Raw genomic sequence first — 24,889 nt, 5'->3', positions numbered from 1 at the left:
GTCACGTCCCAATCTCTGGGCTCCTCCACTTTCTGTACAGGTGCCCTGGGCAACCAAGGTCTTTACACCGCATTGATCAACCCAACCTTTGTCCGATCTTTCCCACCCAGCAGACTTGAAGCCAATTTTGCCTGCTAGAGGGCGCCCAGCCAAATGGTAGGAGAGCCGAGCTTTGAACCCGGGAGCTCAGAATCTCTGCACTGGTGTGCTAGCGGATTATCCCGCTGTGCCACCTGGGTGCTATATGTGCTTTTTTAACCCTTGTAATTCTTGCTGCAGTTGTAGCCTAGTGGACTAGTAATCAAAAGGTCACTGGTATGAGCCCCACCACTGCCAGGTTGCCACTGTTGGGCCCTTGAGCAAGGCCCTTAACACTCAACTGCTTAGACATTATTCTGTCACAGTATTGTAAGTCGCTTTGGATTAAAGCAGCAGCTAAATGCCAAAAATGTAAATGTAAACAATATACACCCAAAAACTGAAATCAGAGTTAGACCGTTAATGTACTTCAATAGACTCAATAAAGCCTCTTTAATTTTAATGCAATGACCCCAAACTTCCAGATTACTATTTAAACAATAGAATGTCTTAAGAGTAGTCTTCTTAAAGGTTATTAACTTTGAGATAATTGCCCATTTAACTTAACATCTAAACATCAAGACATACACAGCTTGATTTAAATAATATATACACCAATCAGCCACAATGTTAAAACCACTCGCAGTGGAGTAAAGTGAATATAATTGATTATCTCATCACAATTGCACCTTTCAAGGGATACATTAGGCAGCAAGTGAACACTCAGTTGATGTGTTGGAAACAACACAATGGGCAAGTGTAAGGATCTGAATGACTTTCACAAAGGCCAAATAGTGTACCTAGTACCTACCAAAATGATCCAAGGAAAGACAACTGGTGAGCTGATGACAAAAGCTTGCTTGCTTGCGTGCCCAAAGCTTGTTAATGCACATGGGGAGCAAAGGCTAGTTCCTGACCAAGTTTACCTCTTCATGACTAGGGAATTCACTAATGGCAGTGGCCTTATTTAGAAAAATAATTTACCCTACCACAATGCAAAAAGCAGAAATGCTCCAAGGAGCATGACAAGATGTTAAATTGACACATTGTTGGAGTCATTAGCAGCATAACCTTTAAGTCCAAGTTGTGCTCCACCTCACAACCCACCTCACAACTTCATAAACTTAAAGGATCTGCTGCTAATATCTTAGTGCCAGATACCACAGGACACTTTCAGAGGTCTTGTGGAGTCCATGCCCTCAATGATTTAGAGCTGTTTTAGTGGCACAAGAAGAACCAACACAATATTAGGCAGGTGGTTTTAATGTTAAGTCTGATCAGTTTGTAAGGTATGGTGTAAAGCTTGTCAATTATGTCCACAGCATTAATTTGAAACGTTTTAGGTTTACCTAATGTCTCCACAACATGGACCTCTGTGTAGTTTCTGACAGCATATGTATAGTAGAACCAGCAGTCATTGGCATCTCGCTCCTTGCAGTGGGCAACAGGGAAGCTCTGAACAGGCTGAGGAAGCTTTGCGGTATCTTTCACCTTGATCAGAGTGAAGTAGTTACAGTCTCTTTCACAGGTATCCTTCTTCTCTCCTGTACCAAAAGCTCGACACTGTACACACGCTCTGTAAAAAAACACATACCGTATGTTACTATCTGTCAGCAATAAACCACAATAAGGTTGCATTTTTTTTAGGTCACATTAAAGGTGAAAAAAGTTCTAAAATGATTCATCTTAGTCTCTGAGAAGATCCCATTACGGTCTTTCATGCTTACTTGTGTTCAATGCAGACTCCAGGGCAGGTGGGGCAGATCTCACATGTTGGTCCCTGGAATTTTGGGTCATTGCACCTGCAGGTGCCACATTCACAAGTTCCTCTGCCGTTACAGATCTGATTATTGGCGGCTAGACAGGTAGACGTGTCTAAAGAGCAGTCACATGCACTTCCTGTGTAGTTGGCATCACAATTGCACACTCTGCATTCACATCGACCGTGACCTGGCATCAAATAAACAGAGGTGAACACATATGGTAGTAGCAAATCTGCTCTGTAACTGTATTTGGTATGAAAGACCGGTCAGTACCTCCACAGAGCTTGTTGTTGGAACGGTCGCAGTTGAAGTTGTCACAATCGCAGTACTGGCCGCTGTAGTACTCCTCAGGATTGTCCCTTTTTTTACACTCACACTTGCCACACACGCACTCGCCGTTGTTGTTGCACAGGTCCGTGCTATTGTCCTTACGGCAATTCTTGTCCAGATCCTCGCTGGACACCTCATCCTTTTGACACTCACACTCTCTCCCGATACGTCCCTTATTGCACCTGAAAACAGGAAGTAATCATACTGCCATCATACTGCCTCAAGTACAACCTGTATGCGTATGTATGCTAGTGATCACCTGTGAAAATGCTAGTTTACATTTCTTTCAAATTTACTAGATTGTTTTACTGGATTGTTTTACTAGACTGTGGGGCGGAACCAGAGCTCCCGGAGTAAATCTACACAGACACAGGGAGAACATGCAAACTCCACACAGAAAGGACCCGGACTGCCCCACCTGGGAATCGAACCCAGGACCTTTTTGTTGTGATGCAACAATGCTACCAATTGTGCTGCCCTTATAACAAGTATATTTTAAAAAATATATATTTTTTACATTTTGATTGTGACAGTGGCAGTGATAGCTCAGTAGTTAGTAATCAGACTAGTAATCTGGACTAGTAATCAGAAAGTTGTCAGTTGAAGATTCACTACCACCAAGTTGCCACTGTTGGGTTACAATTGCAAGTTGCAATAGATAAACGCTTCTGCTAAATTGCATAAACATAACATACTGTGCAGTTTATCCCACAAACACTGGGAACAAACTAAGTACACCTAGGACAGAGTGTCCATCTAAGCCAGGGTCCCTTTTCTATTCCTATTTTAGCATTTTGTAGACCAAAGAAACAGGAATACTTCTGTAAAAATATTGATACAGCATGAAAACGTTAGCAGAATGTTACCTGCAGGCTCCACACTCAAAGGTGCCATTGCCATTATGGCAGAGGTTACTGTTTACGAGGCCTTCCTTCTGGCACTCACAGTTACAAATAAAGCTGAGTCTGATTTCCACTTCCTCAGTAAAGCCCAGCGGTCTGATCTTTACTGTTTCATGCTTGCTTTGTTTCGGGCAGCCATTAGCGGTGATGTTGATGCTGAAGTAGACCTGTTGACCAAAACAATATATATACATTTTTTATTTTTATGTTTTCCACCACTTTATCCTGGTTAGGGTTGCAGCGGGTCCGGGTTTCCTGAATCACTGGATCCATGTTTCCTTGAATCAGTAACACACCAAGGACAGGACGCCAATTTTGTTGTGGGACCTTGGCCATTCCCACCCCCCAGACACAGCCAATCATGTCTGTATGTAGACTTGTAGTATCGACTGGTCGATATCACAGCTGAGTAGTGGGCTAGCGTAATGTAGCACCAAAATAATAGTATTTAAATTTAAAATATAACTAAATATATTTTATTATTATTTAGAAAGAAGCACAGCAGTAATTTATGCCCACTCAGTAATTCCAAACCCACAGTGACCCTGACTAAGACACAGCGGTGGTAAAACATTCTCATTCAACAATCTACATTTTAAGTAGATATACAAGACACATGTGTCAGGACATTAACAGAAATGTAGATCCTCACAGACTAATCTATTTATCTCTGCTTTACAGAAGGTCTAATGTTCCACGAATCTTACCTCATCTCCGATAGAGATGTTGGAGCATTTGCGTCCCTCCTCTCCTGTACTCACCACCCCGTTTTTACAGCGGGACTGGTACGTGATGGTGACTCCTTCAGGCAGTTTACTATTCTCCAGAATTACCTCAGAGGACAGAGACTAAAGCACAGAGAGAGAGATAAAAATAAAAGGAAAATTCAGGAGTGTTATGTTGCAAAAACACATGACTATATGTAAACTATATGGCCAAAAGTATGTATACACCCCTCCTAATTAGAATATTTAAATCACAAAGAAGTACCATAATATCCCTACCAACAGGTTTCCATGTCCACCTGTTTTATACACACAATTTTAGATCACGTTTAGAAGGCAAATTTAATATAAACATTTAGCTCCTGAATAAACCCCAATTAAAGAGGGGAGATAAAATTTATAAAAATGCATTCAACCCCTTTTTTTACACTAAATATTTTAAAATCAAACATATGATTAAACTCTTGGTAATAATTATTTGTTGAGTTATGTAAAAGGATTGAGCTATGTAAAAAAAAGAAAAAAAAAAAGACTTTAATTTTTTGTCTCACCAGACAAAGAAGGAAAGTGAACACTGTCAACATTGTCTCTTAAATTATAGTAAACTAATGAAGTAATTTTCTACTGTACCTGATAAATTCCCTTACTCATCAATGGGCACAAGGCACACAGTAACACCCTTGATGGGGCACAAGTCCATCGCAGGGCAGACACACATACACACACCCATTCACCTATAGGGCAATTCAGTGTCTCCAATTAACCTGCCTGCATGTCTTTGGACTGTGGGAGGAAACCAGAGCTCCTGGAGAAAATCCACACAGACACAGGGAGAAAATGCAAACTCTGCACAGAAAGGACCCGAACCGCCCCACCTGGGGATCAAACCCAGGACCTTCTTGCTGTGAGGCGACAGTGCCACCCACCGAGCCGCCATGCCACCCACCTGCTAAATTACATCTTTGAAATGAAGTTTGAAGTTATTTCTTTCTATGAAAACAGACACGGTGAGGACAGATTTTATTAATCTTTTTGCTCTTAATTCAGGACAAAACAGCAGTTTCTGATCTGAAAAACAAACAAACATGTTTTCCTGTTCTAGTTCCTAAAAGTACCAAAAAGATGATACAGTTTTATTTAAAATGCATATTTACCACATGTTTTGATACATTTGAAATTGTGTGAAATTAAGGTAATTAAATACAAATCTCTACAATTCTGAAGCTAAATTAGTAGGCTGCTATACTCACATTGTATGCATCAATAATGAGATTGATGACATTGCTGGAGTTAGATGACAGTGTTCCCACTGCAGATTTTGGAATCAGGTTTTTTAATTCCTGTGAAAGACAGAGAAAAACACAAAAGAATGTGTCTGAACATAAAGCAGAGAATAAGGACATGAAAACACTGCTAGAACAGTCTAGGTCAGACAAAAAAGTACGTATTACTTCAAAAAAGCATTTCAACTTTAGCCAGAAATTCCAAACTATTGGCAAAAGCCTGGTCTTGAGATGGAAACTATTTAAGACAAGTCTGCTTCCTAAAATCAAAGAAGGCAGTTTCTCAATGCTGGAAGGACATTTTCCATTTAAGAAGTTAATATGCACAAAATACCTGTGGTATTATTAGAAATATGATACATTCCACTGAGTGAAGTAGCAGGGTAAGAAAGAGGTGAGTAGATATTTGGGTATGTTTAACTTAGGACACAAGGTACTAAGTGTAATTTTAAATACCTCTTAAAACCAACCTTCTTAAAAACTTAAAGCCATAACACACACACACACACACACTTCATAGCAAATAAAAGACCTACTTTATATACAGGCTGAAATTCCTCAGTGACAGCAAAGATGGTCTGGATGTTATTCTCACTCAGTTTCTGCACCAGATGTGCAATCGATGGGTAATCCTTTCAGAAAAAAAGTCAAGTCAAATTTATTTGTATAGTGCATTTTACAGTGAACATTGTCTCAAAGCAACTTTACAGAATCCAGGACCAACAGACCAGAAACCTCTGTTGAGCAAGCCGAGGGCAACAATGGCAAGAAAAAACTCCTGGAACCTTGGGAGGAACCAGACTCAGCAGGGACCCATCCTCCTTGGGTGGCAATAAATCAACTATTTATACAAAAACTATCTGTTTGTCAACAGGTGTGCAACTATATGGTGTGTGAGGTTCTTGTAAAAGTGATCAGTTTACATAATACGTACATAATAGTGGCTCATAGTGTACATGTTGTTTTCTAGGTGGCATTTGCCATCATTGGGTAGTACAATTCCACCCAGCTTTCCATCACCAGCAAAGTGAAACCCAGCATCCGTGGAAAAGACCAGTAAACGAGTGACATTCCTCCATCCAATATGCTCCTGCCAAAAAGACAAGAAATAAAAAAAATGTAAATGTAAATAAAACCAAACAGTCCTTATGGAGTGGACTTTCAGCCATTCAAGAGCTTCTCCACGTCAGGAGTCGCGTCCCTCTGTGTGGTCTGTTTTGACTGGCAGTTATGGCATGAAGGTGCAGTAATGTGTGATCTGTCAACCTCAACTGATTGACCTGTGCTTTGTGTCCTTCTGTGCTGCCTAGTTCGTCTAGCAGATGGCACATGGAGGCTAAGTTGCGTGCGATCTGGCAATCTCTCTTTTAATTGACAATTACCTGTGCTTTATGAGTGTCAATAGGTTCCAAGTGGAAGTTTCCCTATTTATCATTCTGGGCAGCTCTTTAGTTTGCACACTTGCCTTCTTTTAAACACGTGATGCCAGAATGCTGTAACCAGTCCAGTTTACTGATGATGTTGGATGACCCCTAGGTGGCGCAATGTCCTTGTTCTGGAGTGGAGGTGCCAGTTTAGAGTAGGGGTTACATTTATTCATATCTGAGCCAATAGTTCCCTGTCTGTTTATTTATCTGTTTCCAAGGGCTGGCTTGTAACAGACGGCTGGAGCAGCCTGTCATATTGTGACATACAAATCTCATTTCTGCACTATCCCTGTTCTATCCACTCTTTCTATTGTGGGTTGCAGATATATATGTGTTTTTCATTTGTTTACTTTGTTTCTACTACTTTGGCTGTAGTAGATGTGATTATTCCCTTTCTGTTGTTGTGATTATTCCCTTTCTTTGTGTTAGTGGACTGATTTTGGCCAGATGGTATAAATCTCACTGCTTTACTATAAGAGTCAGGTAGTCACCTTAAATGTCTATAGAAATGCTGTTAGCCTCTATGTTAACACTATCAACCTAAAGAAAGCATTTAGTACCAGTATATGGGCAAGATAAGTGTATGACCTGACATAATTTAAAATATTTTATGCCATAAAAAGGCAACAGGAAAGGTGGTGATTACTTTTTAGTGGGCTTTCCTTCTATTAAATACAAAAAGATAGAAATCAAGACTCCTGATAATTAAATCCCACTAGTATCTACCTGGCACAAATGCAATACTGTAAATACTTCTTTAGATATTTATAATATATTTTTTAATTGTTCTAAGCAACTTTGATCACTCACCCCACATACAGCCACCTGCATGATGGCATCAAACCCTCCCTCTGGAGAATCCAGATTGCCAGAGATCTGCTGCTGACCCACCAGTGTGTTAAACTGCTCTCCGTTACTGGTTAACCTTAGGACATTCTTGTAGCTAAAAGGACTTGTACAGTTCTGGTCTCCGGTGCAGGGATTTAGAAGTTTGGCAGGAGTGGTGCTGATATAGGGCATGACTGTCTTCTCCACAAACGAACCAAAACCTGACAAAAGATTGGAGACATTCAGGAGCTTCATGTGGCAATATTGGCAAACAGACACAGGCAACAAATCTTACATGTTATCATTAGATACCACATAAAACTAATAACATCTTCACTGCTGTGTATTTTACGAATTACTATTTTTTGTTGTTGTTGATTTAATTCATTTCACTGAAATGACATTTTCCCAGCATAAAAAATAAAGTGTAGTTCTTTTTAAACTACAATTCAAGGCATTCTCTGTACCTCAATAAACCTTAAATTCAGAAATATTAAAGTATTTCAACTTTTTTTTGGTTGTATTTGAACAAAGTAGTACTATGAATGACTATTTTGACCATTTCACTGAAGCTTTTTAAGTCAACGCCTCAAGCTGAAGGCAACTGATAGGCTGTTCAGGTACGATTTGCGTATTTAACTACAGCTTCAAGAGGGTCCTGGGTTTGATTTCCAGGTGGCAAGGTCCAGGTCCTTTCTGTGTGGAGTTTGCATGTTCTCCCCGTGTCTGTGTGGGTTTCCTCCGGGTGCTCCGGTTTCCTCCCACAGTCCAAAGACATGCAAGTGAGGTGAATTGGAGATACAAAATTGTCCATTACTGTGTTTGATATTAAAGACTTAAACTAATGAATCTTGTGTAACTAGTAACTACCTGTCCTGTCATGAATGTAACCAAAGTGTGTACAACATGACATTAAAATCCTAATAAATTAAAATAAATAAATAACTACAGCTTAAATATTATCTGGTTTTGACAAGTAAAATATTTTATATACTAGATACCTATACTAAATATACTAGATAAAATGTATAAAAAAGTACAAAATGCAGAATGTTAAAACGCACCAATTCTGAAGTCAGAGGTGATTTTGGACATCTCCAGCATTAGGCTGGTACCCAGGTTTTTCACATTTTCCAGATCATCCTTCATGGAGAAAGAGAGGTCCATAAGGTAGTACAGGTCTATGGGATAGTCTTCTGCTCTTTTAAACTTCAGATTTATTGTTTGTGGTTCCCCTAAAAAAATAAAAAACAGAATTTACTTACACCCCGTTCATTTCATACAAAGAAAAAGACCAACATCATGTCCTGAAATTACACAACAAGGCACAGCGAATATATTCCGTTAGCACACCAGTGCCAAGATTCGAACCGAGGGGAAGTTAAGAAAAAACAGCATACCAAAAACAATAAGCTGGACAGGCTTGCTTACATTTAGTCAAGTAAATAGATACGCATGCTAGTCATACTATAGTAAATGCATTCAACAGCCATTTACTCCACCACTGACGTTCCTGCTTAAAAAGAACATGACTTGCCTGCTGTACAACTAGCATTTTAAGATACTAGTCATTTATTTACATCACACCTGACTGTGTGAGAGTTCACACTTCTAGAAACAACATTAGCAAACAACTGTATAACCTATTTTACTTGTTCAAAACACAATGGATGGATGTCTTTATTTTTGGGTGTTGTGATACTAAATGTTGGTATTCCAGTGTGGAAAATGGAAATGTGACAACCTTTATTAGTATTAGTATGTATAAGCAAACATTACATTTTGAAACATGAATTTCAGTCTATACGTTTACCATACCGGATCTGAGGTTAAGTGCAAGTCTCTGGGGTTGGATCTGGGTGATGTCTTCAGGTTTAAGTTTATCGCCTCCTTTCTTGCGGTTGGTCACAGGTTTGTTCTTGAAGATTTTCTGACTCCCTTGAGGGTTTTCGATATTGGACGCCATACATCCTCTCTTCTTAAGGGACTCCAGCTCATCACAACGCGCTGATGTCGGCTCACCCTGCTTTAAGAACTCCTTATTTGGGGAAAACATGTTTGAATAAGTATAAAAAGTAAAGTATAAGTAAATAAGTGCACAGCAGTGATGAGATTTTTGAATGCAAAATGAATAAATTTCTCTCGACAAATGTCCACACTTGTCCACAATGTGCACTATAATTCAACTCGCATCCTCAGTACTTGGTAGAACATCCTTTTGTGCTAATATCCTCTATAATTAATTTGGGTAAGTGCTAAAAAGCTGCAGACAACTCTCTTGTGGAATTGGAACTAAAGACTGTTTATTTATTATGAAAGCCATTCCAAGATTTTCCAGAACTGGTTCCTAAACCAAGCTTTGGTTGACTTGGAAGTGTGGTTGGGATCACTGTCTTGCTGGAAGTCAAGACCTTGCCGTATGTAAGTGTATTTTGGAAACTTACTCTTATGCTAATTATAACTTTTATTTTTAATTAATTTTGTGTATGTATGGTTTGTGTAAATCCCATTCATTCAAATTATTCTCCAGGGCACCAATGTGCATAGGGGTCCCTGCTGAGTCTGGTTCCTCTCAAGGTTTCTTTCTGTAATTTTAAGGGAGTTTTCCCTGCCACTGTCGTCCTTGGCTTGCTCAACAGGGGTTTTTGTTCTGTCGATCCTGGATTCCGTAAAGTTGCTTTGAGACAACTTTGACTTGGGAAGTGCAGCTCAGTCTCAATTTTACCACAGAAGGCAAAGCATTCCTCCTAAAAATGTCTTTGTATTTCTATAATGTTTTTGTTTTCCATTTTGTCTGAATTAAGAAATAGGACTAAAGATAGGAAACATAAAAATTGAAAAAAAAATGGGACTGAACATAGGAAACATCAGTGCAGCTCATTTATCCCCATTCTAAAGGGATTTGGTTTTCATGGAGCACAACAGATGTGAACAGGAGCAGCCAGTGGTGAAATTGTAAAATGGTAAGGGGGATGGGGGTAAAATGCAGTGGGGGAAGGAAAGTAGTGGAAACTTGATGCAAAGAAAGAGCAATATGAATCAGTTAAAAACTGTTTATGTTTCTAATAAAGGCTTCTGACTAATAGGATATAGCATTATCAAATCTAAATACAATTCCCTAAGACTCATAGACTTTAGAAGTATTTCACAGCATAAACAGTTATAATTATATGTGTTTTTTTCCTTTTAAGAAAAGTCCACTGATTTTAAATAAAACTGTACAAGAAAATGTCAATTATAGATTCAATTATGATAATAATAACAATAATATCACATAAAAAAATTGGAAAAGTTTTACACAGGGAGACATTTGACTTCTATTTCTCACCCCCACCCACTTAGTTCCCTCCTTAATACTGCCCCTGGGTGTAGTGCTTGCATTTCACAATTTTACAAACTTATGTCACAGAAATCTAAAGCACTACTGGGACATTTACTTCAAGCAACAAAAACCTCAGTAATGGAACTGCCTGGTTAAATCAGACCAACAGTGAAATACTATTTTTTATTATTTACCAATAAAGTGATACTCATTTCAGGTCAGAAACATTAAGAAAATCACTTACTCACTCACTCACTCACTTAACTGCTTATCCAATCAGGGTCGCAGGGGGGTGCTGGAGCCTATCCCAGCTTTTCAATGGGCGCAAGGCACACAGTAATACCCTGGATGGTGTGCCAGTCCATCGCAGGGCAGACATACATACACATACATACACACATCCATTCATGTATAGGGCAATTCAGTGTCTCCAATTACCCTGATTAAATGTTTTTGGACTGTGGGAGGAAACCAGAGCACCCGGAGGAAACCCACGCAGACACGGGGAGAACGTGAAAACTCCACACAGAAAGGACCCGGACCGCCCCGCCTAGGGATCGAACTCAGGACCTTCTTACTGTGAGGTGACAGTGCTACCCACTGAGCCACCATGCCGATTAAGAAAATTAAGTTTTTATTATTTTCTTTTTGTAAAATGTGAATGGTAACATTTGCCTATAACAGGTGTATAATTTTTCATCTAATAATTTGTAAGAAGATGCCAAAAAACTGAACCAATGTCTGTTTTAAGTAAGGGAAAAGAAGACAGAGAGAGTTAAGCAGTAACAGCACAAGATGCTCTTTGAAACATTGTGAAATCCTACCTGAGTAACATTGATCATTAGATATTTGAGCTTGAGTGCATGCAGTCATAACAGCAAAAGCATGACTTACCAAATACTAAATAAAATAAAATTTAAAATGTAAATTTTCAGAAGATGAAACTGTCCAAAGATTTAACTTTTCACTTTGTTATGCTGATTATAAGATGTGTAATAAAAATATTGTACTAATTAAAAAAGAAAATAGAAACCTTTTTTTCTAGTGGTATCAAACTTTTGACCCTCACTGTTTACACAGACACACTGGTGAGCCAAAACATTAGAACCAGCTGCATAATATGCTGTCAAAACAACTCTGGCCCCCCCGGGACATGGACTCAACATCTAAAGGAGTCCTGTGGTGTCTGGTAGGAGGACATTCCCAGCAGGTAATTTACACTTTACACTTCTGTATATTGCAAGCTATGTTGCATACACTTCTGTATGTTGCAGAGTGACCAGTAATGCAGCACGGTGCATATTAAGAGACCACTCTTAGCAAAATAGAAATGTTAAAACCTCAAATCAAAAGAATTTGGAACAGTATGGAAAATCCAAAAAAGTGAGAAGGGCGGCTCAGTGGGTAGCACTGTCGCCTCACAGCAAGAAGGGTTCGATCCCCAGGCGGGGCGGTCCGGGTCCTTTCTGTGTGGAGTTTGCATGCTCTCCCCGTGTCTGAGTGGGTTTCCTCCAGGAGCTCCGGTTTTCTCCCACAGTGCAAAAACATGCAGTCAGGTTAATTGAAGACACTGAATTACCCTACAGGTGAATGGGTGTGTGTATGTGTGTGTGTCTGCCCTGCGAGGACTGGTGCCCCGTCAGGGTGTTACTGTGTGCCTTGCGCCCATTGAAAAGGTGGGAAAGGCTCCAGCAACCCCCTTGCGACCCAAATTGGATAAGCGGTTAAGACAGTGAGTGTTGTGAGAAGAAATGACAACATTACAGACTTTCTAGTAATGTCTTATATATACTAAACATAGTAATGTGAATGTATATTAACAAATTATTATAAACTTAACAGCCTAAAAACACAGGGAACTTGGAAGAACACAAAAAACTGATTGAATACAGTGATTGGAAGCAAAATCAAATAGAAACATTTAGAATGAATTCAGTGAATGAGTTTTTAAATCAGATACTTGAACTTGATGCTTTATTACTTAAGTAGAATATTTTGTACTTAAGGTAACTGGAATTTTTGGCACTAAAAAAAAACCTTGGTACTAAAACTCTGTGCAGTGGACGAAAGCTCAAAAATAACAAGTAGACATGTCATATGTGTATACATTTCTAAAGTCTTCTATTTATTAGGGCTTAAACAAAAAATAATGTGTGTAATACTCACTGGATCCATGCACCAGCCACACTTGGCTCCGACCTGGATGCACTCTCCGCAGGATTCGGCATTAGCCTTAATGCACTCGTTACCCTCTGTGGTAAACAGAAGCAGCATGGATGTCACAAAGTAAAAAAAATGAATCTGGCAACAAGTCCTGCCTGCCTTGCATTCTTTCAATTAAACTGTGCTTCTCTGTAATTGCAGATAGAGCCGCACTAGGCTGTGTTTTTCTGGGTAATGACATTCAGTGCATTACATTCAGAAAAAAGGATTCTCTCTTAAAGAAGAAAGGACAGCTTGAGACTGGTCTTTAAAAGCCTCAGTTCACTCATTTTGATGGAATTAAACTCAACTGGTTTAGACAGTACATTGGTTTTCTTCAGTAACATTGCCTCCAGATGTCAATAAGCTCAATTTAGCGCAATTTAAAAGACAATTCAAAAGAGTTGAATTGAGTTACCTAGCTGGGCGCTGCTGTAGCATATGACACCTAACAACGTTGATATGAAAAGTAGTTTAAGGTCCATCTGAAACAAACAAGAATAAAAGAAAAATATATTTATACATCAGCTATACAAGCAGTCCAGATTCTGCCAAATATTTCTAGTTTTCATATTTCACCTTCATTTAAACATAAATGCACAGAACACATGATTCAGTGGGTTTGACTATATAATGAAATCATAAAAATGTATTTATTTTTACAGTTTGTTGGGTGTTGTTGATGTCAGCACTTTGTTAAAGTCATTGTTACTCATTTTAACAAGCAGAGATGTGCCAGTAACTCTTTTATGTTTATTTAATAACTATAATGACAATAATTAGTGTAGCCCGTTAAACTTTCCGAGTATTGTTTTTATAATCAGCATTGAAAATATTATATGAATGTACCAATAATTTATTTCATGAACTGCTATTTCCTAATTAGGAACGACTGGGTGTAAGGCAGTAATACCCTGAACAGGGCACTAATCCATTGCAGTGCTTCAGCCATAACCTCCAAGACATAGCCAATCATGTCTGTGTAGACGCCCGATGGCAGATAGCATAGCTGATATTCAAATTGGGATTTCAGTGCTAGTGGGCTACATAATAGACTGCTATGCCACCCGAACGACAAAAAATACCGTTCAGCAATTACTTTTCCAGCTTAGTCACTGCATTGCCTACCTACTACAATAATACTCAAAAGTAATACAATGAGAAAGGATGAACTTGAGTAGTCAGCTTACACTTGGTAACAAGACATCAACGTAAGAATAGTTTGGCATGTAGTTTTTCAGCATGGATAAATATATTATGCAAATATAGTTGTATAAACATGTGACAGCTAATAAAATAACCATTTGGACGCCCAGGTGGCGAAATGGGATATTCTGCTAGCACACCAGCGCCGAGATTCTGAACTCAGTTTGAAACTCGGCGTTGCCACCGGTCAGCTGGGCGCCATCTAGCGGGCATAATTGGCAGTGCCTGACGGGAATATGTGGGCAGGATCTTCAAAACCCTGTGTAAGGACCCTGACTGGCGGATAGAGGGTTCCAATAAGGGCTGCGTGCGGGTCACACATACAATAGATATATATTACTTAGATACACAATTGTCCATGACGGTTTTTGACATTAAACTTGTGAACTGATGAATCTTGTGTAACCAGTAACTACCTGTTCTGTTGTGAAAGTAACCAAAGTGTGTAAAACATGACCTCAAAATACTAATAAATAAATAGACTGTAGGAAGCAGCAGTTTTTATTTTCAACTGCTCTTAAGTGAGTTACAAAATCATGAAATAGAGACCAGATCTGATATACAGCAGATCCCTCCCACTATGTTGAACAAGTGAACAGAACAGACAGGTCACCAAACGCAACACTCTTATGGAAAATGGTAACTTCAAATTTAACATAAACACGAACGCAAAATGCATTATAAATCACATCATAACAAAACAGGTCTTTATGTAAATGCTCTCCACACTATTCCAACCATTAAGCCTGTTTTAACCCTTATTAATGTTTCGGTAACTGCAATGTGGGATACCGTGCTCCCACGGCCGATAGTGTAAGTAGGGGGAACGTCCTTTCCCTTTCTATAACAGCAAGCCAGCCGCTTGCAACAATATAATGATTCTTGTGCAGAATTTAACTAAATTAGAGCTACAACTTGCATCTACTCCACAGAGAACAGTATTTAATTAACAAGATTCTAAAAGTGGGTTTCAACTGGAAAGTGAAAACAGGAAACACCAAACAGATTTGTATCTAAAGCAAAACCATACTAACTATACATACACACATTATACAAAACAAAATACAAGTTTGGGTAACAGTTTGTTTTTCTGTTTCTACTGTGCACAGAATAAGATCTATAAAGATGTTAGTTTGTCTAGTTTCATGGTAAGAAACTTCGGTGGAAATTTCAACCCCACTGAAGAGCTTTGGAATGAACTGAAATGCTCATCCAACATTAGTGGTTGAGTTAAAAAAATGCAAATCTGTCAGAATAATAAACAGTGTAAAAAGCATTGATACAAGTGAGTAGTTTTATTTTTCATACATACTTTATACTGACTCCACTCTGTAATATAAACTTTTTCCCCATTTTGTGGTCTACAGTGGGTCCTGCTTTTTGGAAAATTGGCAATGTCAAAAAGTTTTCCTTAAGCGTTTCTTTCTTTTGTAAGCAAGTAGCAGCCCAACGAAACAAATTAAAACCATATATTTTCCCTAAATAGCTCTAAAATGTACTAGTAGTATTACAAATATTCTCATAAATAACAGGAGAGTAATGAAAATAAATAGAATAAATCTATGAGAATAAATAGACCAGTTTACTAACATACCAATCCAGGAACATGTAAAAGTAAAGTGATTAAAAGTTGAATGTGAAAAGGAAAGAACATATCATGGCCAATGTTTAATAAATGTACATTTACATTTAGAGCATTTAGCAGACACTTAAAATGAGTATCTCCTGTAGTAAACAAGACTAATAATGGTCTGGGAGCACAAATCTGCTGAAACCCTGTTAGAACAAAGGCATATGCAGAACTTTTTAAAGAGGTATGGATAGATAGATTAGTAAGTGCAGGTTAGCTTTCAGTTTAAGTGCTTAGTAAAGAGATAAGGCTTTAATCATCTTTTGATAACAGCGAGAGACTGAGAGCTGTTGAGACAAGATCTTAATTCAACCACCTGAATGCTTGTATGGAAAATATTTTTTAAATAAATAATTATCTAATGAATGTAAAAAGCCCAAAATATAATCGGAGCAAAGTAAATCATATTTAATTGGATAAATGAGGACCTGATAACAATGATCAAAGTCACTCAAATCACATTTACCCCCAGTTCTGCCGTTTGCTATAAAAAGAACGGATGCACTTGACCCATGTCTGTATGCTCTGTACCACAGCCACATGACTGGATGATTGAATAATACAAATGTACACGAGTTACTAATAAAGTGACGTAAAGTGAGTGTATATTAACTGTTGTTATTTGGTCACTCTGGCACTGATGTGAAGATACATTTTCCAAATCAAATTCATCACTAAGTAGACTGACCTCAGACAAACGTCACGTCTATGACTCAGTCATCTGACTCAGTCTTAAAACCCTTTTTCTTCCACTTACTGTTCTGAAGTTAAACATTACTTTCTTTATAATCATTTATGTTAATGTTAATTTATGCTAGACCTACAGTCTACAATTATTTTTTTATACTGCATATACTTTTTGTATTCACTGTATCCGTAACAACATAATGTATTTTAAATATCAGCAAAAACTATGCATTTATTACCATAAACAAAGATTTTTTAATAAAACAACAAGTCTTCGCAGTGCCACCAGTCTGGCCATGCACTCAACAGACACAACTGATCATGTCTGAAGGAGAACTGGACAGGAAACCTTGCTGCTGATGCAACTGTTCCTGACCCCTACTGTCTGGTTGCATGATACCCCTTTTCCACCAAAAAAAACATGGTTCTAGAACCGGTTCTGTTCAGGTTTCTCTGAACCTTGGTGTTCTGTAGAGAACCGACGCGCGTTTCCACCAGTTTTTGAGAACCAAGCAGCGTCATCATCGGTGGGCGTTACTTACTAAGAGTTAAGAGAAGTAATAACATGGCGGAGTGTGTGGATTATGTGCGAGCATTTGTGCTGCTGTTACAGATGTTTGTTTTTATGTAAAAAGCAGCGATCTAACAATCGGTGATAAGAAGACGTGACGTGTTTGTATCAGTTGTTTTCTTTAGTTCACTGATGTGAGAAGCGCTGTGCGCTTCGCTTTCACCGCGACTCTCGGCGCAAATAGCGGATTTACTCAGCGCTCGACTCGAGCGATAAAACATCATTAAAGTTCCACAACACGAACATTTATCTGTGTTCGTCTCAGTTGTTGTTTTCTTTACTTTATTGACGTGAGAAGCGTTTTACGCTTCGTTTTCACCGCGACTCTCGGCGCAGATAGCCGGTTTACTCATCGCTCGACTTGAACGATAAAACATCATTAAAGTTCCACAACACAAACATTTATCTGTGTGAAATAACCATCAAATCCACTCTAAAATACCACATGTATCTGTGTTTAGCTGGATTTACATCACGTGTGGTGTTTATGCAGCTCGGGGAGTTGAAAAAGCTTCATGCTTTATTATTCACGTTAAGCGTTTTTCGTTCTGTCCGGGTCACTTTTATCACGTTATATCACACAATTCACCTTTTTAAATGCACTTTGAAAATATCAGCGGCAAACTGACTAAACATTTAATCAGGTGAAATGTCAAAGATAAAAATGCAGCATTAAGCTCCATACGAGACCCCAGCTGACGCCATTGTTGCTAACGCGCTATGCTGTACAACATGACAGCATACAACATGACACGTATGTACAAAAAAGTACATACTTCCAGTACAGAAGTATGCAGTATGCACACAACACTGCTACGCACTACATCCGCCATCTTTCCAACGTCAAGTGATGACGTGCGACGTGATGACGTAATATCACCATGGTTACAGACTCATTACAAACCCCACTCGCCAAACTTTTGGATATTTATCGTGTTTTTGTTATAAATTCGTCTTTAAAATGTTTTATTTTATTTATCTTACTTACACTTGTAAACAGAGGACCGCTATCTTTCTTGTTTCTTATTACGCTTCGAACGCCTACGCAGCTCCAGTTGTATTATGGGATACATTAATGGACCGCAAGTGTGCATCGCTTGCATACTCAAACATGGCTGCCCAATAAGTAGGTCATCCGGGTACTTCTCGCGTACCTCTTTATTTACACTATGTATTCGGACATACTAACCGCTCTCGCGTCCTCATTTCGCGTACTATTGAGTATGGAAGTATGCGATTCCGGACGCAGCCCAAGTATTCTGTGGTGCCAGATTGGCCCGCTAGTTCACTGTCTAGAACCTCTTTTTTCCGGTGGAAACACGCGGAACCGGTTCGAAATCAAGTTCGGGAACCGGAACGGGCTCCGTGCCGCGTCGGTGGAAAAGGGGTATGAGTGATACAACGGTACAATACACTAGCCCACCAGTGCTGGAATCGCAAGCTCTTAAGTTCGAATCTCAGCTTTGCTATCAGCCAGCAGGGTGCTTTCACAAACACATGATTGGCTGTGTGTCTGTAAGGGGTGGGTCAATGGCTGAACAAGGTTTCCTTATAACTTGCAACTGTGACCTCTGCTATTTGGTTGATGGTGCCTGCACATTGACACGGGGGATAATAGGGATCGGTGCGTAACTCTGTATGTACAGTGTATCACAAAAGTGAGTACACCCCTCACATTTCTGCAGATATTTAAGTATATCTTTTCATGGGACAACACTGACAAAATGACACTTTGACACAATGAAAAGTAGTCTGTGTGCAGCTTATATAACAGTGTAAATTTATTCTTCCCTCAAAATAACTCAATATACAGCCATTAATGTCTAAACCACCGGCAACAAAAGTGAGTACACCCCTAAGAGACTACACCCCTAAATTTCCAAATTGAGCACTGCTTGTCATTTTCCCTCCAAAATGTCATGTGATTTGTTAGTGTTACTAGGTCTCAGGTGTGCATAGGGAGCAGGTGTGTTCAATTTAGTAGTACAGCTCTCACACTCTCTCATGCTGGTCACTGAAAGTTCCAACATGGCACCTCATGGCAAAGAACTCTCTGAGGATCTTAAAAGACGAATTGTTGCGCTACATGAAGATGGCCAAGGCTACAAGAAGATTGCCAACACCCTGAAACTGAGCTGCAGCACAGTGGCCAAGATCATCCAGCGTTTTAAAAGAGCAGGGTCCACTCAGAACAGACCTCGTGTTGGTCGTCCAAAGAAGCTGAGTGCACGTGCTCAGCGTCACATCCAACTGTTGTCTTTGAAAGATAGGCGCAGGAGTGCTGTCAGCATTGCTGCAGAGATTGAAAAGGTGGGGGGTCAGCCTGTCAGTGCTCAGACCATACGCCGCACACTACATCAAATTGGTCTGCATGGCTGTCACCCCAGAACGAAGCCTCTTCTGAAGTCTCTACACAAGAAAGCCCGCAAACAGTTTGCTGAAGACATGTCAACAAAGGACATGGATTACTGGAACCATGTCCTATGGTCTGATGAGACCAAGATTAATTTGTTTGGTTCAGATGGTCTCAAGCATGTGTGGCGGCAATCAGGTGAGGAGTACAAAGATAAGTGTGTCATGCCTACAGTCAAGCATGGTGCTGGGAATGCCATGGTCTGGGGCTGCATGAGTGCAGCAGGTGTTGGGGAGTTACATTTCGTTGAGGGACACGTGAACTCCAATATGTACTGTGAAATACTGAAGCAGAGCATGATCCCCTCCCTCCGGAAACTGGGTCGCAGGGCAGTGTTCCAGCATGATAATGACCCCAAACACACCTCTAAGACGACCACTGCTTTATTGAAGAGGCTGAGGGTAAAGGTGATGGACTGGCCAAGCATGTCTCCAGACCTAAACCCAATAGAACATCTTTGGGCCATCCTCAAGCGGAAGGTGGAGGAGTGCAAAGTCTCGAATATCCACCAGCTCCGTGAGTGGAGGAGTGGAAAAGCATTCCAGTGGCAACCTGTGAAGCTCTGGTAAACTCCATGCCCAGGAGAGTTAAGGCAGTTCTGGGAAATAATGGTGGCCACACAAAATATTGACACTTCAGGAACTTTCACTAAGGGGTGTACTCACTTTTGTTGCCGGTGGTTTAGACATTAATGGCTGTATATTGAGTTATTTTGAGGGAAGAATAAATTTACACTGTTATATAAGCTGCACACAGACTACTTTTCATTGTGTCAAAGTGTCATTTTGTCAGTGTTGTCCCATGAAAAGATATACTTAAATATCTGCAGAAATGTGAGGGGTGTACTCACTTTTGTGATACACTGTATGTGAAACAGATCCCCATATGAACTCATCTCATGCAGGTGAAAAGATGGGTCGGTACTGCACATATGTCGGAGGTGGTGTGTGACGGTTGCGACTCCTCTCGGTCTGGAGTGTAGGTCTGCAGCAGTGGGAGTGAATTACAGTTGGGTGATTGAATACAACTAGATTGGGAGAAATTGGGTAAAAATGCATAAATAGGAAAATAATGCAAGTTAAGACCCTTATCATCGGTTAATTAAAGATGGTTTGTCCAAAATGGGTAAAAATTAAGCTATAATTTAAAAAAATGCTGCATAAAAGCTAATTTTGTCTTACTGTAGACGTCTTGTAGCTGTAACTGCCAACACTGTATTTGCAACAACGTACTAATGTTACTAGTTTGTGGTGTTTAAATAGTTCATTTAGGGTTAGTATTTAGTATTAAGTGCGGAGTCAAAAAAACATTATGGTTGTAAAAATAAAAGTGAACTATGCATTTAAATGTAGAGATTTAAAACCAGACTCTTTGTGTTAACATACCTGACCAATAAAATCTGATTCTATTGCGCTGGAAGCCAATTAAATAAAACAAATGTGACGGAACACTTGTTGCCCAATTAGTGTATATTTATCTTTTGTATTTGTTTACACATACAGGTAACAATATTAAGAATACACTGTATTTGTTGCTTTACTACTGGTGTAATTTGTGAAGCCCACATTACAGTAATCACAGTAGAACATTTAATGGCCACAACATCCACCACACATAAACTGTCTCTTAAGCATGTACCAGTCCCATAAATAATTCAGGTACATTTTGTGTCAGGAGCATCTGTTTACCATTATAGCCTCTGCCAACAGCATCTCCTCCTCCATCAGCAGCATATCTCATGTGACTCTCAGGGGATTCAGACCAGCTGTGAGATTAATACACAAATGGCTCTGCTTTCAGGTAGAGCTTTATTGATTTGTGCTGTTTATGGGACTCAGTGCTGACTCAGGTCAATGAGTCATTTCCAATATTAGGCTCTTTATATCAGAGGTTTTAAGTGGGGAAGCAAGAAAGCAAGGGCACACCACTGCATGTTCTACAGTTATGATAAACAGTCAGCTTTAAAAAAGGATAAAAGGTCATGGCAGGAGGATAAAGGGATAAAAGTTTCATTGTGGATATTAGTTTTAGGTTATTAGTTTTAAACAAGCAGAGCCACAATTTACCTGCCTGGACAGAATAAAAATGGACAAGGATTATATATACAGTGTATCACAAAAGTGAGTACACCCCTAACATTTCTTCAAATATTTCATTATATCTTTTCATGGGACAACACTATAGACATGAAACTTGGATATAACTTAGAGTAGTCAGTGTACAGCTTGTATAGCAGTGTAGATTTACTGTCTTCTGAAAATAACTCAACATACAGCCATTAATGTCTAAATAGCTGGCAACATAAGTGAGTACACCCCACAGTGAACATGTCCAAATTGTGCCCAAATGTGTCGTTGTCCCTCCCTGGTGTCATGTGTCAAGGTCCCAGGTGTAAATGGGGAGCAGGGCTGTTAAATTTGGTGTTTTGGGTACAATTCTCTCATACTGGCCACTGGATATTCAACATGGCACCTCATGGCAAAGAACTCTCTGAGGATGTGAGAAATAGAATTGTTGCTCTCCACAAAGATGGCCTGGGCTATAAGAAGATTGCTAACACCCTGAAACTGAGCTACAGCATGGTGGCCAAGGTCATACAGCGGTTTTCCAGGACAGGTTCCACTCGGAACAGGCTTCGCCAGGGTCGACCAAAGAGGTTGAGTCCACGTGTTCGGCGTCATATCCAGAGGTTGGCTTTAAAAAATAGACACATGAGTGCTGCCAGCATTGCTGCAGAGGTTGAAGACGTGGGAGGTCAGCCTGTCAGGGCTCAGACCATACGCCGCACACTGCATCAACTCGGTCTGCATGGTCGTCATCCCAGAAGGAAGCTGACGCACAAGAAAGCCAGCAAACAGTTTGCTGAAGACAAGCAGTCCAAGAACATGGATTACTGGAATGCCCTGTGGTCTGACGAGACCAAGATAAACTTGTTTGGCTCAGATGGTGTCCATTATGTGTGGCGGCGCCCTGGTGAGAAGTACCAAGACAACTGTATCTTGCCTACAGTCAAGCATGGTGGTGGTAGCATCATGGTCTTGGGCTGCATGAGTGTTGCTGGCACTGGGGAGCTGCAGTTCATTGAGGGAAACATTAATTCCAACATGTACTGTGACATTCTGAAACAGAGCATGATCCCCTCCCTTCGAAAACTGGGCCTCATGGCAGTTTTCCAACAGGATAACGACCCCAAACACAACCTCCAAGATGACAACTGCCTTGCTGAGGAAGCTGAAGGTAAAGGTAATGGACTAAACCCAATTGAGCACCTGTGGCGCATCCTCAAGTGGAAGGTGGAGGAGTTCAAGGTGTCTAACATCCACCAGCTCCGTGATGTTATCATGGAGGAGTGGAAGAGGATTCCAGTAGCAACCTGTGCAGCTCTGGTGAATTCCATGACCAGGAGGGTTAAGGCAGTGATAATAATGGTGGTCACACAAAATATTGACATTTTGGGCACAATTTGGACATGTTCACTGTGGGGTGTACTCACTTATGTTGCCAGCCATTTAGACATTAATGGCTGTGTGTTGAGTTATTTTCAGAAGACAGTAAATCTACACTGCTATACAAGTTGTACACTGACTACTCTAAGTTATATCCAAGTTTCATGTCTATAGTGTCGTCCCATGAAAAGATATAATAAAATATTTGCAGAAATGTGAGGGGTGTACTCACTTTTGTGATACACTGTATATATATATATATATATATTTTTTTTTCAGTAGAGTTTAGATGGCACAGTGTTCTATTAAATGTGCTATCAAGAAGGGTATCTTCACAGATATGATTGGCTATGTCTGCGGGGTTGGTTGACCAAAGCTCTGCAATGGTTGGGTGCAATGTCCAATGTCTTGTCCAATAAAATAAAATTTAAAGAATAAAATGATTAGCAGAAGTTGACAGCATTTTGGGGTCACCAATTCTTAAAATCTAGAATAAGCTACCTCCTTAAAATATATATATTTTTTAATGTCTTCTTCTTCTTCTTACGCCTTACGACCCAACTTTGGGCATAGGCCACGAACAAGTGCTCTCCAGTCATCGCGATTCTGGGCCATCTTTTCCAGTTGTCCCCATGTGTACCCCGACCTCTTCACATCCGCATCTAGGTCACGGCGCCAGCTGTTTCTTGGCCTGCCCCTCTTCCTTTTCCCTTGTGGATTCCAGAAGAGGGCCTGTCTTGTTATGTTTGATGCAGGTTTGCGGAGGGTATGGCCGACCCCATCTTCTTTGGAGGATTTCTTCTTCTACGGGCTGCTGCCCTGTTTGATGCCACAGCTCCAGGTTGTTGATAGTAATTGGCCAGTATATTCTTAGGATCCGCCTGAGGCAGGTATTTATAAATGTCTGGATTTTACTCATGGTGTTGACTGTTGTCCTCCAGGTCTCCGTGCTATACAGCAGTATAGGCTTCACCATAGAGTTAAAAATCCTGATTTTGATGTTGCGTGGCAGTTCAGACGATCCCCATACATTCCTCAGCTGGTGGAAAGCTGCCCTTGCCTTTCCAATCCGTACCTTTACATCGGCATCGGTCCCACCCATTTTATCCACTACACTTCCAAGATACGTGAAACTCTCCACTTCCTCTAGTGCTTCTCCCTCTAGCCTGATAGGGGTTATGTTGTTATTGTTAATTTTGAGGATCTTGCTCTTCCCTTTGTGTATATTGAGGCCAAGATGTACTGAGTGAGTTGCTATGGTTGTGGTTTTCTCCTGCATTTGTTGGTGAGTGTGGGAAAAAAGTGCCAGGTCATCAGCAAATTCTAGGTCCTCCAGTTGCAACCAAGGTGTCCATTGGATGCCATTCCTCATTTGGGCAGTTGATGTCTTCATTACCCAGTCTATCGCTAACAGAAAAAGAAAGGGTGATAGTAAGCATCCTTGTCTAACTCCTGTTCGTATGTAAAATGCTTCTGTGAGCTGTTGGCCATGTACCACTTTGCAGGTCATTCCCTCATATGAGTTCCTAATGATGTTGGTTATCTTTTCCGGCACCCCATAGTGTCTCAGTATTCTCCAGATGGTCTGTCTGTCTATACTATCAAAAGCCTTCTCGTAATCAATAAAGTTGATATACAGAGGTGAGTTCCACTCCAAGGATTGCTCAAGGATAATCCTTAGTGTTGTAATCTGGTCTATGCAGGATCTACTCTTCCTGAATCCTGCTTGTTGTTCTCGAAGATGTGGGTTGACCACGTCCTTCATCCTATTTAGGAGGACTCTGTTAAAAATCTTGGCTGGGGTTGAGAGCAATGTTATCCCTCTGTAGTTAGAGCAGGAGCTAAGGTCCCCCTTCTTTGGGAGCTTGATCAGGTGGCCCTCCTTCCATTCTGATGGAATGTATTCCAGTAGAATTCCATTTCTCTCATCCAACAACAAACATAGTATCTGGAGTTCCCTAAACATTACTGAAACTGGAACCAGGTTCAATGACAAGACAGAAATAAAGCTTTTTGTGAGCAAATACATAAAGGGATTGAAGGGAAAGGGATAGATAACAATTCAAAAATGACTTT

The 24,889-nt window shown here is 40.0% G+C and overlaps 1 protein-coding gene across 1 annotated transcript in view; it reads right to left on the bottom strand.

Annotated features, from left to right (window-relative positions):
• itgb1a (integrin, beta 1a) overlaps positions 1-24,889 on the bottom strand; it is a 62,929-nt gene that overhangs the window by 10,555 nt on the left and 27,485 nt on the right. Inside the window, exons 2-14 of the mRNA XM_062991186.1 lie at positions 13,279-13,345; positions 12,825-12,910; positions 9,155-9,374; positions 8,401-8,571; positions 7,319-7,557; positions 6,016-6,171; positions 5,618-5,713; positions 5,049-5,138; positions 3,781-3,921; positions 3,038-3,240; positions 2,115-2,353; positions 1,806-2,028; positions 1,428-1,654 (exon numbers count right to left, since the gene is read on the bottom strand). Of these exons, the coding sequence (XP_062847256.1) occupies positions 1,428-1,654; positions 1,806-2,028; positions 2,115-2,353; positions 3,038-3,240; positions 3,781-3,921; positions 5,049-5,138; positions 5,618-5,713; positions 6,016-6,171; positions 7,319-7,557; positions 8,401-8,571; positions 9,155-9,374; positions 12,825-12,910; positions 13,279-13,345 (2,158 nt within the window). The remainder of the gene's footprint in view (positions 1-1,427; positions 1,655-1,805; positions 2,029-2,114; positions 2,354-3,037; positions 3,241-3,780; positions 3,922-5,048; positions 5,139-5,617; positions 5,714-6,015; positions 6,172-7,318; positions 7,558-8,400; positions 8,572-9,154; positions 9,375-12,824; positions 12,911-13,278; positions 13,346-24,889) is intronic.

Source organism: Trichomycterus rosablanca, chromosome 3, assembly GCF_030014385.1.
Source record: "Trichomycterus rosablanca isolate fTriRos1 chromosome 3, fTriRos1.hap1, whole genome shotgun sequence".
Lineage (NCBI taxonomy): Eukaryota > Metazoa > Chordata > Actinopteri > Siluriformes > Trichomycteridae > Trichomycterus > Trichomycterus rosablanca.
Note: the sequence above shows the minus strand (reverse complement) of the source record. Positions and strands in the feature narration are given on the sequence as shown.